The sequence below is a fragment of the Salminus brasiliensis genome, chromosome 21 (assembly GCF_030463535.1).
Source record: "Salminus brasiliensis chromosome 21, fSalBra1.hap2, whole genome shotgun sequence".
Lineage (NCBI taxonomy): Eukaryota > Metazoa > Chordata > Actinopteri > Characiformes > Bryconidae > Salminus > Salminus brasiliensis.
Window position 1 is genome coordinate 11,352,886 of NC_132898.1, and position 13,499 is coordinate 11,366,384.

The 13,499-nt window shown below is 36.6% G+C and overlaps 1 protein-coding gene across 1 annotated transcript; it reads left to right on the plus strand.

Annotated features, from left to right (window-relative positions):
- Positions 1-3: 3 nt before the first annotated feature.
- gnl3l (G protein nucleolar 3 like) lies at positions 4-13,466 on the plus strand. The gene is made up of 15 exons (XM_072666463.1): positions 4-38; positions 156-196; positions 478-591; positions 746-862; positions 4,387-4,470; positions 4,597-4,732; positions 5,565-5,668; positions 6,798-6,942; positions 9,235-9,322; positions 9,403-9,580; positions 11,801-11,943; positions 12,288-12,424; positions 12,518-12,657; positions 12,931-13,105; positions 13,219-13,466. The coding sequence occupies exons 1-15, from the start codon at positions 26-28 to the stop codon at positions 13,284-13,286; spliced, it is 1,683 nt and encodes a 560-aa protein (XP_072522564.1). The 5' UTR covers positions 4-25; the 3' UTR covers positions 13,287-13,466.
- The last annotated feature ends 33 nt before the right edge of the window (positions 13,467-13,499 follow it).

Here is a 13,499-nt window from a genome sequence, read left to right on the forward strand (position 1 = left end):
TGATGGTCTGGACGCACGTGTAGTCATGTCTAAAGCGAGTAAGTAAAAATAACGCTCATATGTTTTCCACTTTCGAATGTAAGTTACCTTTGCTGTAATTCAGGTAAAATTAACTTGATATAACAGCTACACAAGCATCTTCTCTTATCCTACAGAACAAAAGCGAGCGAAGCGGCTCGGGTTTTGTGGCAAAAAGGTGCGTAGCTAAGTTGCTATGTGTACGCTATTTGTTGTTTTCCTACCTGTTTTCTGACAAGCCTCGCCCTCTTGAACACAACTGGGAGGTACTACCAGTCGCTTTGGTCTATGTGTATGGACTATTAGTACATTCCAGCACAGGAGGCAAGACAACAGGGCAGGTTTATCCGAATACTGGTAGGACTCAATTAGCCTAGCTCCATTACTCGTATCACTGAACTGTCTAAATAAGAATCTTAAAACCAAGACGGAATGTTGGAAATCTGTCTCATTATAAAGGTTAAAGATGGACAACAGGCGAGTTCGAATGGAAGCAGAAAAGATCCCGATCTGCCCAACGTCCGAGCATTCAAAGGCCACCGCCAGAAACAGGATGCACTCAGACAGAAGAGGGTAAAATGCAAACTCTTAGTTCATGGACTTTTTTTTATTTTTATTTTTTAGGTTAAGTAGCTCCCTGTAAAATATCAGTTTGGCCTTTACTTTTTCGTAAATCATATACAACTACATCTGAAATGCGTGAATTTTGTGTTGTGGACTGTCGCAGCTGGAGGAGCAGCAGGAGAGGCAGAAGTTGTCCAGAGAAAGGGAACTCTTGAAAAGGAGGAGTCTTGACAGCTTTCAAAAAGACGTACAGCAAAGACAGGGAGAATTTGAAATAAAGGTTGGTATCCATCTTAGTAACATTATGAACTTGTAACTTTAAACAGTATATCCAATATTTGCTGTTCTCCTTGCTTTCAGCAGCTTAAACAAATGCATTTAAGGCACTGACATACTTTCTGGTAACCCTGCATATGTGTTGCGCACATGAGCTGTCCGTACTCATTTAATTTATTTGAGATTTAAACAGATTATGGGCTATGGCTAAGTATGGTTTTGTATCTTGCAGTAAAGCCTTTGCATTTCTGTTCATGATGTAACGATGCACTTTGAAATGGTGCACCCTCTTAAATTTAACTTTCATGCATGTTCTGGGTTCTTAATTTGGTTGTCTTACCAGCATTCAAGTTTTGGACATCCAGATCTGATCTAGACTTTCACAGTTCTCCTGTGATCTTTCATCAGTTGCTTAGGAGCGTATGATTGCTGAGTGTTAGTACAAGGTTTGAAGAGCAGAGACTTTATATGGCTTGAATGTTATTTAAGCTTGTAATTACAATTGATCACATGGCTGTATGATATAGTTCCTTTAAATTATCCAGTATTTCCTATTAATTCCAACAAATTCCCATAATTTTCCAAAGTTCCAGAGCTAAAGTTTCCATGGATAGTAGTTTCTAAGATACTAGTAATTTACTGGAAATTGATCAGAACTTTCCACCGCTTTGCAACCCTATGAATATTAAAAAAAGAAATATGTCTGTAGCCAGCTGTTAACAACAGTAGATAATGGGCAGCTTTTTTTATGTTAGAAGAAAGGTCTAAGTGGGCAGGTTGTATTGCTGCTTGCATTAAGCACTTGCTCAGTAGCCAGTGATTCACTAAATGCACTCAACTGAGACACATTGGCTACATTCACACAGTAGGTAAAAGTGGCCCAAATCCATTTTCCCCTCAGATACGTATCTAATATATAGCATTACAACCTCAATTTAAACAACCGGTTTCAGGCAACTTGTACATGTAAACTTTCCATGGACCTTTTGGGATATTATGGGAATTTTTTTGAATAACAATATAGATATATTTATCATGGGAATTAACGGGTAATGAATAATAATGGGAATATTCAAAACTAAAGGTGAGATACTTACTTACTACATATAGTTGGTAAAAATATACTGAAGCATACAGTTGAAACCAAAAGTTTACATACACTATATAAAAAGACACATGCATTTTTTTTTCCTCACTGTCTGACGTGAGATCAGAATACACTTTTACTGTTTTAGGTCAATTAGAATTACCAAAATTATTTCTATTTGCTAAATGCCAAAATAATGAGAGGGGAATTTTTTAAGGCAATTTGACTTTCTTCAAAGTCAAAACGTTGAAATACATTTCATTAGTATATGGTACCATTGCCCTTAAACTGTATGACTTGGTTCAAACATTTTGTATATCCTTTCACAAGCTTCTCACAATAGTTTGCAGAAATAGTTTGCTTTAACTTCCTGGCTGATGTCTTGAGATATTGCTTCAGCATTTCCACACAATGTTCTTTCCTCATGATGCTCTATTTTGTGAAGTGCACTAGTTTGATGTGTCCCTAGCTTACATAAAGTCAGCTCAGTTTAATCATAAGTTTGCTTGTGTAAGAATGGACCTCCTTACAGCAACTCCATTAAAATGGCCATTACTATAGGGTGAGTAAGATGGCATGGCTGTGTAAAGAAAACAACACATTTTAACAAGTCAAATGATCAAGTTTTCAAAATCTTCAGATATTCTAAAAACATATACTTCAGATTTCTTCAGATATTAAAAAAAAAACATATACTTTTTGGTATTTAATTACAGATGTCTATTTTTGTGCCTTCTTTGTGACAGGTAAATTAAGTAAATTAAATAAGTTCTGTTTGAAAGTTTATTTATGTAAGCATTTTCACCTTGCTATAACAGTTTCAAAAGTATTACCACTAACTTTTATTAGGGAGTAGTCTCGTTCATTGCCACTCCAAGCACATGTAACTTTATGTAGAATAATACAGTCAGGTCTAAAAGTATTTGGATAATGACAATTTTTGTAATTATACCTGTTTTAGTGGGTTGCACATGAAGCGATTAAAATTGGATTTTAATTTAAGGGGTTTAACAAAATTATTGCCTTTTTCAGTTTAAAACATCCATTTTTTCAATTCAGTTAAATCTAACTTTGTATTTCCAGCTAAAACTCAGCAAAGCCTGGGAATTCTCAATAGATGATCTAAAGAGGTGTTGATGCAAGTGAAGGAGGTCCTCATTAAGCTAAAAAAAAAAAACAATGCCATTAGAGAAAGCAAAAACTATGGGTACGGCCGATTCCACCATTTAGTCCATTCTTAAAAAGAAGGTATGCGCTGGTGAGCTCACCATCAAAAGGCCTGGAAGACCATGGAAGGCAACATCACATCATTCTTCATTAATGAGAGGGTTAACATCAAGATGCAAACCACTGGTAACTCTAGATTGCAGAAAGACTAGATTAGTCTACCAGAATGAAAATGGAGGTATGTGATTCCTAAATGGTAATGCATTTTTTTTTTTTTTAGTTTAAGACACCATCTTGCTGGAAAAACTCAGGGAACGTGCCAGCTTCAGTGCATAAAGAGGGAAACGCATCATGTAGCAATTTCAAATATCCAGTTTCCATTGATGAAGAATGGGCCCCATCTTTGTACCCCATATACCACACAATTTTTGTGTTCCAACAGTCATGGAGGGATCTATCCAATGTGGGTTAGTGTCAGACCAATAGCGGTGGTTTTGTTTGTTAACTTCACCATTCATGTAAAAGTTTGCCTCATCACTGAACAAAATAATCTGTGTAAACTGAGGTGGTCTCGTAGGGTGTCTTGCTTTGAAATCTGCTGAAGTGACCCGGGTACTGCGATCACCAGACATCAGAAACACCATTTCTATCCGCTCCTCACGTGTTAACTGTAAACAAAGAGAAGCTTGTAAATAACTCATGAAAGAATAAAGTTACGTTAAAACCACACCATTGTTTTTCTTGTGAAATTCTCAATAAATTTGATGTCACATGACCCTCTTCCCATTGAAAAAACTAAAGTTGGATCCAAAATGGCCGACTTCAAAATGGCCGGCAATGTTTACCACCCATCTTGAAAAGTTTTTCCCCCTCCCATATACTAATGTGCCACAAACAGGAAGTTAATATCACCAACCATTCCCATTTTATTTAGGTGTATCCATATAAATTGCCCACCCTGTACATTAACCAACCAAAAAGGGTGGGAAATGGCATGTCCCAGTTACAATTTATAATTTAAATCAGTTTGTTTATTACTAAGATTTGTTTTTAAGAAGAAAAGATATGCAGGAGCTCTGCTAATTCAAGCTAACATTTATCAAACTAACTAGTTTCAGACTAACCTAGATAAACTTTAACAAATTCAAAATTCAGTTAGCAATATATATTTTAGGGACATTTTATGTATTATTTATTACTTTTAATGTTTTGTTAAAAAAATTAACAACTGTTAATGTAGTTATCCTCAGCCAAGTGCATTTTTCTTTGTCCAGGAAATGGAGATGCAAAATTTGGAGAAGCATGTCAGTTTTGAGAATGAGAATTCGAGGAAGGCATACTACAGAGAATTTAAAAAAGTAAGTGGCAAATACATGCTTATAAACACCTGACCTGACTCAAACTATTTTCAGTTTGTGACATGGCCAGTCCTTATATTTTGGGTTTGAGACTGAGTTGTCTGTTAATGATTGATATCTGTACAGGTAATTGAAGCTGCAGATGTTATTTTGGAAGTTTTGGATGCAAGAGATCCTTTAGGCTGTCGCTGCCCCCAGGTTGAGCAGGCTGTGGTTCAGAGTGGAACAAACAAGAAAGTTGTACTTGTCCTTAACAAAATTGGTAAGATGCAAACTAAAACAAGCCATGGGATTAGGGTCATGGTATTTAAAAGAAGTGAGCACAGTTTACTGTATACAATATTTCACATTTTCTATGATCAGTTACAGTGACCCTTAAAGGAATAAATAACTGAGATGGTCATTTGGCAGATGTAATGGCTTTGACCCCATGTCTACCAAACATGTTTACCTATATATATAAGTGCTTATCTAAGTCTGACTTTGGGATTAATATTTAAAAAAAAATGTTCTACTTCAGAAGGCCACATCAGCTATTTTTGTGACCACAGCAGATGTAAAAAGCGATTTGATTTTCCCAGCACTTCCACCTTGGCAATGCAGTGGAGTCTGGTTTACTTTAGAAAATAGCTGAAGTAAAAACTGACCAATTGTTTCCGGTTTACAGCTTAGTCACAGTAAAGGACCATGATCAGTTTAGTGATTCACAGGAATGCTAAATCCTACAAAATCCTACAAATACACATTAGCCTACTCTTCTAATTTTTCAACAAGCTGTTCAGTTTGTAGATATCCAGTTTACCTCGATGAACACATTCTTAATCAGGAGATAACTTAAGCCATTCAATCTTGTTTCATATTTCCAGCTAAAACTCAGCAAAGCTGGATAATTGGTCAACAGATGATAACATATTTCTATACTTTTACATACAACACTGAATGCACCTCTTATGTTGTTGTTTTTTTTGGTTATTTCTTTTTGGTTCCCCCCATTCTCCCATACTATTTAGTGAGGTAGTGTGGTTTGCACTCACCCAAATATCATCCATTTTTGTTTTATTTTAACACTTATGATGTAAAAAAATTTTTTTTAGACTTGGTGCCCAAAGACCTTGTCGAAAAGTGGATTAAGTACCTTCGCAATGAGTTTCCCACTGTGGCCTTCAAAGCATCAACACAGCAACAGAACAAAAATCTGGTAAGAATAAGTGTTTGAAGGCATGAACATTAGAACATGCTGTTTGAGTTATTTTTGTGTGATATATTTAAAAGCATCTTGTGTCTGGCCATGAGAACTCTTGGAATCTATGACATGGGGCTGAAGGAATGATAATTTTTATTGAAGTTACAGGACCCCTATTGTTTTTTAGTTCTTTTTCGCCTTATCTTCTTCTCCTTCTATAAAATGAAAAAGTGCCCAGAGCAAAACACAAGTCGTATGAACATGAAACTTGGTCAACAGATAGCAGTTCCTCTCACTACTCAGGTGCTCAAGCGCCGCTCGATTGGCCTGATGGTGGCGCTGTAGTACAAATGTGGTATCAGCAGAAAGGAATAATTATCCAAAAATGTTGAATGAATTTCAACACTGTGTAGTGTCCAGGCCCCGCCCAGAAACATGAAGATTAGAACTGCTTAGACCTATTCTTAAGAAACCTCACAGGCATGCAATTATTTAAACATACAGTATGGAGTAGGGTAAACGTATATCTGTATGCATGCATGCTCACACAAGCACTATTTGCATAAGCCCTAAATGCACACAACCCCTCTACAGAAATACCCACAATATCAGGAATACACTTGCACTGTATGAACATAAGCAAAGTAAGTGATCTTACAAGTGACACTTCCTATACAACATGTTTCCTATAGTTTCTGTTTAAGAGTGTACACACACAAAAACACAAAGGCCAAGGTGCTCAACTTCACTGTGCTGACAACTCGCACACGCATGCAGGCACAATCATATTTGTGTACATACATGCACATGCTAAGGAATGAGCAGGAATGCACACACAAACTGTTCAGTCCTCTTCATCATTTATCAGGTTACTCTTCAGCTTATATGAACATTTGTTTTCCAGGTAATATCTTATTAATTGTTGGCTTTAATATTTAAATAAGATGTAAAACTGCATTTTCCCTGTGAACTTTTAATGTAGGCATAAATTTAGAATTATATTTGATATATATGTGAACAGCTATTACAGATTTGTAATTTAAGTCATTAAAAAAAATAATTACATTGAAAAAAGGCAACTGAATACAGAGATTTATTAACACCTTATTATTAGATTACTTAATGTTTAATATCTTTTCCACAGAAACGCAGCCATGTGCCAGTGGCCCAGGCCACTCCCGAGCTGCTGGGCTCCAGCGCATGTGTGGGGGCTGAGTGTCTAATGAAGCTACTGGGAAACTACTGCCGAAGCCAGGACATAAAAACCACCATAACAGTTGGAGTGGTAGGTGAGTGTTGTGCCAAATCTTAGAGCGCTAGGATTCTTATTCCTCATAAAATTTTCTCCTTGCCCAAAATGTAGTCAGTGACCAGGATGTTTTCTCCAAAATGTGCTTATTTTGGTTATGTATATTATGTTTGCTACCTTACAGATGTCTCACTGATCTAATACAAAGAATCAGTATCAGGCCATGATCAGCAGAAAGTGATGAATAGTCAAGTCAAGTATGTAGTTGAAATGACAATAAAAATATTGTCATTTCAACTACATACAGAGTACACAGTGAAACGAAACAACGTTTCTCCAGGACCATGGTGCAACATGGACACAGTGCATACAGAACACAAGTGCAACACAGGACAAGTGCAGATAGACAATACAACACAATACAGACAAAAAATAATAAATAGGAAGGAAATATATAGGTAGAAATAGGAAGGAAAATGATTAATCTTGTCTAATCTTAGCAAATCTATTATGAAATATTAGCTGTATCCAAAACAGCTGCCTTGATGCCTGTGCTGTCACCTACAACCGAATCGCAGATGCATTTCGACTGCCAGGATACGGTCAGCTGGTGGTGTATTTAATTAAAATTGGTCGACATAAAAAGCCCAGATTTACTGCAATAGTCATGTCAATTATTATTTTTGGTCTCTCTTAAATCTGGAAAAAAGTGCAAAGGAAAAAGTGTGCAATATTTTCAATATTTCAAACATTAAAAATCAGAATAGGACTAACCTTGATTAACACAGACTGTAGTAGCTGTAGTAGACTGTATTAACACAGCAGTAATAGTTCAGATTCAGTTTCAAATGAGCGTAAACTTGTGGGAGTTATTTAATTAGTATGTTATTTAAATTGTGAATCTATTAAACTTGTATCATGCGCTAATAGTTTAAACTGTTACTAAAAACAAATGTTTATATTACCAATTGCTATAAACCACTGCCAAACCTTTCAACCTCATTAAGAAGAAGCTTGATCCTCTCTTTAACAGAATTACTAAAAGAAAATTAACTCATTAAACAGGCCTGGACAAAAATGATTGTACTCCTAAAAATAATGTGACCAAAATGACATGTTAAATAAAGGTGTGTCCACTAATTGGCATCACAGGTGTCTACAATCTTGTAATCAGTCAGTGGGCTAATATATTGGGCTACAGGTAGTCACTGTGCTGTTTGGTGACATGGTGTGTACCACACTCAACATGGACCAGAGGAAGCAAAGGAAAGAGTTGTCTCAGGAGATTAGAAAGAAAATTATAGCCAAGCATGTTAAAGGTAAAGGTTACAAGACCATCTCTAAGCAGCACAAGGTCCAATACAACAGCTAACAGCACCTGTGCTGACCAACATCACACTAGGACTAATATGGGGAGGAAGTCCACTGGACTACTTGGAGCCCCCCCTCCACTGATTTGTAATAGGGAGAATACCGTTGTCATTGTTACTCTTCTGGGCTCTGAAAGAAGCAGAGCAAAAAGCAAGATAATGCTTGATAACTGCGCAATGCTGCGTAACTCCAGTCATATTTGTGTCAAGGTAAGTCAAGTAAAACTGAATCGCATCAGTTCAGGGTTGGAGAGGAGATTCTATGCTTGATAGTTCAGAAACTAATCATAACATTGTAATGTTGAGGTGCACTGATTTTCACTCAAGCCTGTTACACTATATGGACAAAAGTATGAAGTATTAAGAGTTTATCCTGCTTTTGTTGGAGTAACATGTCTCTACTGTCCAAGGATGACTTTCTACTATATTGTGGAGCATTGCTGTGAGGATTTGATTGCATTCAATGACGATAGCGTTGGTGAGGTCAGGATATGATCAGCATCGCACCTCATCCTCATCTCCCTAACCCATTTCAAATGTATTGGATGGAACCATCGTTCCAAAGAACACAGTACCACAGCCCAATGCTGGGGGCCTTCGTACCCGCTCACCTCTACTACATGGTTAAACCTAAAAGACATAAAAATAAAAAAGAAGCAGTAGTGAACAAGCCTTTTTTAGCCAGTCAAACATAAAACAGTATTTTGAGGTAATACTAATCTACCAGGGTCTGATGTGATTTTGGGTGAGCTCCTTTTTAACAAAACTCTGAAGTGGTTTGGGGCAAGTGTGTGATGATTTAGGAATTAAGTTTGTACAATGCTAATTTGTAGGATTTAAGCTTATTTAGCTTGTTGTCTGCTTTAGCCTTGTTGCTCCAGTGCAAAACTAAAGAGGCAAACATGTTGATCAACAAAGTAACTAATCTTAAGTCACACTAGTGTCCATTTTAATTTCTTTAGGGTTTCCTAATGTTGGAAAGAGCAGTTTGATTAATAGTTTAAAGCGGGCACGAGCATGCACCGTAGGAGCGACTCCTGGAGTAACAAAGTAAGTTGGCCCCCATTCAGATATTGTTGCTTTTGTTTATTTGGTGGTTCTCTGATTGTTACGTTTAGTGTTGTTCTCAGGTGTTTACAGGAGGTCCATTTAGACAAACATGTTAAATTGCTGGATTGCCCTGGTATTGTTATGGCAACATCAAACAGTGATGCTGTAATGATCTTGCGGAACTGTGTGAAGATTGAACAGTTGGTGGATCCAGTCCCAGCCGTTGAAGCAATCTTAAGACGCTGCAGTAAGAAACAGGTAGCTATGTACACTACAGACAACATATTATACAATGTGCAATACAGGCCTAAATGCTTAGCAAACAAATGTTGTGGAACTGAATTTGTTATTTACAATTCTCAAAGTGTCACCCAGAACATTCTGTGCCAGTTTTAGTACAATTTTGTGAAACAGTAAAAAAAAAAAAAAAAAAAAAACTGTCGTCTTGTTCCTATGTACTACTTTGTCTACCACCCAGTTTGCAAACTGTACATAACAAATACAGTTGCAAGTGAACCCTCTAGAATTACTTGACTCTTTCATTGATTACTAATATTTCTGAAACGTACATGTCTGGCTGTAGGATTTAATGAAGTGGTCAAGATTTGAAGAACTTGCATGAGGGGGAATGTATGACTGTTAATAGAAACTTGTCTTATGGAGTCATGAAAGGAAATACAATCTTTTTTGGTATAAGGAATATAGCAGTGGCGAAATCACATGCCATTCAGTTTCCTAGTGCTAAATATTTTTTAGTATGTCATGATTTTTAACAGCTTTTCATTTAAAAAAAAGAAAAAAACTAAATTAGGAAGACAATTAATACAATACAGTGACCAGCAGAGCTAATATCAGTAATATGTACATTTGTAAGATATCACAAATATATATTGCATCTCTCGGAACATCTGTCAGAAACACATCAACAAGCTTTGGCGAAAGTGGTTTAAGTGATTGAATTACAATCTATCCTTGAGACACATAATACCATGTTCACACCTGTTCTTCGTCCTAGCCTCCTATGATTGGATTACACTCATGTTAATACCAGGTGTAAACGGGGCATTACAGTCTCGTATTTACTTTTATACAAATGGTTACGAAAGGTATAAACTTTACTCATTTAAACATATTTGAATGAAATAAATGTGTTAATAATGCATAAATAAATGCATAATAAATCTAGCTATGGAGGATAACTTTGTATTCAGTTAAACAAACAGATAATTGAAAGTGTACCTAGAACTTACAATGCCTAATTTATAATTTTTTAAAACATGTTTTAGTTTTTCTAGTTATTCAACAAATTACAAAACAGAATAAGAGGATATGATTTCAGATGTACAAAGTTAGTGCTTGCAGGTAGATCTTGCAATGTTAAAATATTTTTAACCAAAACAAATCCCCAACCAGGAATGAGAGGGATGAGAGTCAACCAGGATTCAAAGTAGCTTTTAATTGTGGAAGTTGATTGTACGTTAGGTAAAGGGTAATAAAATAAAGGGTTGCCAAGTTTTATAGAATTTCTCTACAGAATCCTGTAAGGTAAATCTGAATTTTCCAGTCTAAGTTGCTGCAGAAGGAGTATGGAAGGGGCTGTCTGTTTCCAGCATTGTAATATTAGTCTACAGTCTAATTAACTCTAATTCTTTGCAAATGTTCCTGTCCTTTTTCTTATTGCTGATGTTAGCGATGCACTTATCCATCTTGATACCAATTGAGTGATCTCTGAATTCACATATCTAATACGGAGTACCGATTTGACTGTCTTATTTATCACAGTTGTCTTTAGAGTGCTTTGAGTGGTTTGTCATGGCTCGCATGAAGGACTCCATCCCACCTACACTTTACCCCCACCATGCCTCCAAGCAGAACCACTCCACTGAGGATGACCAATCCTCCACATCCACCTGATCCTAAACAACAAGGCAACTAATTAAAAAATGCTATTGACTTCAGTACATCACTTCTAGTCCCTGAACACCTCCACCTGATACAGCAGGGCTTATTAGCAGCTTTACTTGCTGAGAAAAAAAAAAAGACATGCATGTACCCATCCTCCACTGTTTCTACAAAAGCATAATAGAGAGCATCTTGGAGAGCTCCAGAATCAATAGGTCATGAGGACTGCTCAGCACATTACTGGGTCACATTTTAATGGGACACATTTATAGAAATGTTAATGTGCCAGTTTAACAAGCTTTGCTGTAGTCCCGGGGTGAATAAAGTAGTAGGGACTAATGTAGCATAGCGGAGCCTGTATACCAACATTCTTTTTTTGATTGTTGTTTTATTATTTTTCCCCCATAAAAGGTTTAGGAGTACAATGTTACTGTTTTATAATGACCAAAACAGTTTTATATGTGAACTGGTCACATCTGACAAACATCGGACCATCTGGTACTGATACTGCTAATGTAAAGGTCTAGCATAATGAATAGGTGAATCACTAATCACTGTTGATTTTTCTGTTAACAGATCATGGAGTATTACAGCGTTCCAGACTTTCATACTTCTCTGGAGTTTCTGGCACTGCTGGCCCGTCGCCAAGGGAAACTGCGTAAGGGGGGTTTACCAGACAGCAATATAGCAGCCAAGAGTGTCCTAATGGACTGGACTGGGTAGGTTTTAAAACAGTAAACTGTTTATTTATTCTTAAGTCACACCACAGGCCAAAAGTGTGGAATCAACAAGAAATTAGTAAAATATAAAGAGGAAAATGTTCTTTATAAAGAGCAAAAAATTCAATCAATTTATTTGCCCAGAAAAATGGGAATCCTCTGGGAAAGCAGTAAATACATTTGAAATATGTGAATAAAAAACTGACATGAGGAGAGATTTGTTTTGTACACAGACTAATGTGTATGTAGCAAACGGAGACCTATTTTTTGTGGAATAACTAGGTTGATTATATTTGTTGATTAAATTGATATGCAGTGGTTGTTGTTTCCATCGGTTTGTTTAGAGGACGTATCAGCTACTTCACCCACCCTCCTGAAACGCACACCCTACCCACTCACGTCAGCGCACAAATTGTGGCTGAGATGGGCAAGGAGTTTGACTGGGATGAGCTAGAGAAAGGCAATCGGGAGACTTTAGCCGGTAATGTATCACTGAGATTGTCTACTAGGGCTGCACAGTATGGAGATAATACTAGTATTGCCAGTGCAATTTAACTATTTCTGTCTGTTATAGAATGCAGCTCCACTGATGTGGGGATGAACTTCTGTATGACTACATCAGAAATGACTCCGGCAGGTCAACAAATGCCAGCAGAGTTAGAAGTGGATGAAACAGATGCCCAAGAGTCTATGGATGCAGATCAAGATCCTGAGGTACATCAGTGTAAGAAAAAATGAAATTGATTTGTTTTCTGAGGTGACTTGTTTTGTTTGGTGCAACAGGTAAAAAATAGAAAAGCTTAACACACATACATTACAGATAAACACACTGGCATATATAAAGAAAGAATTTGTTTAAAAATGCTCATTACAATGTTTACCCATAATACATTTATTCACATTTATATATTTATAAGTGTGTTATGGTATCTTCATTTTTAAGAGTAATAAAAAATATGTAAATATATGCTCTTACCCTTATTTAAGTTTGGACACATGACCGTACAGCTCAAAGCAGCAAAAACAAAATCTGGTGAAGCTATGGAGGCACAGTCTCCGAAGCCTGTGGATTTAAAAGATATCCTGGATGTTGACCCACTTCAGCAAGGCCAGGCACTTACTGCTGCTAACAAGAAAAGAAAGAAGCAGCAAAAAAGAGCAGGTACAACACCTTTACCTTTCTCACTTTTACTGATAGTCATTTAACATGATTTTTGATTATTAGTTGATAGATAGTTGCTCGCTGGTAAATGTTTCTCTTTACTTTTTCCACAGACAAACTTGCCACCAAACTTTCTGATTCTCTTACATCAGCAATGAACTTCACCTTTCTGGATAGCTGAAATTACAAGCAGCTCTTGAGAAGGATATTTGGCATGCTTTAAATGCAATAAAAACTTGATAAAATGCTTCTATATACCTTCTAAGAAACAGGATCATTGGGCATGTTTTGTTTGAGCCAAATTCTTTGTTTTGTTACTTTGTTTTATTTACTGTTTTAAATAATTCAGTTGAATGTGGAATGTGTTTTTTTTACTACCAGCTTTCATTCTCTT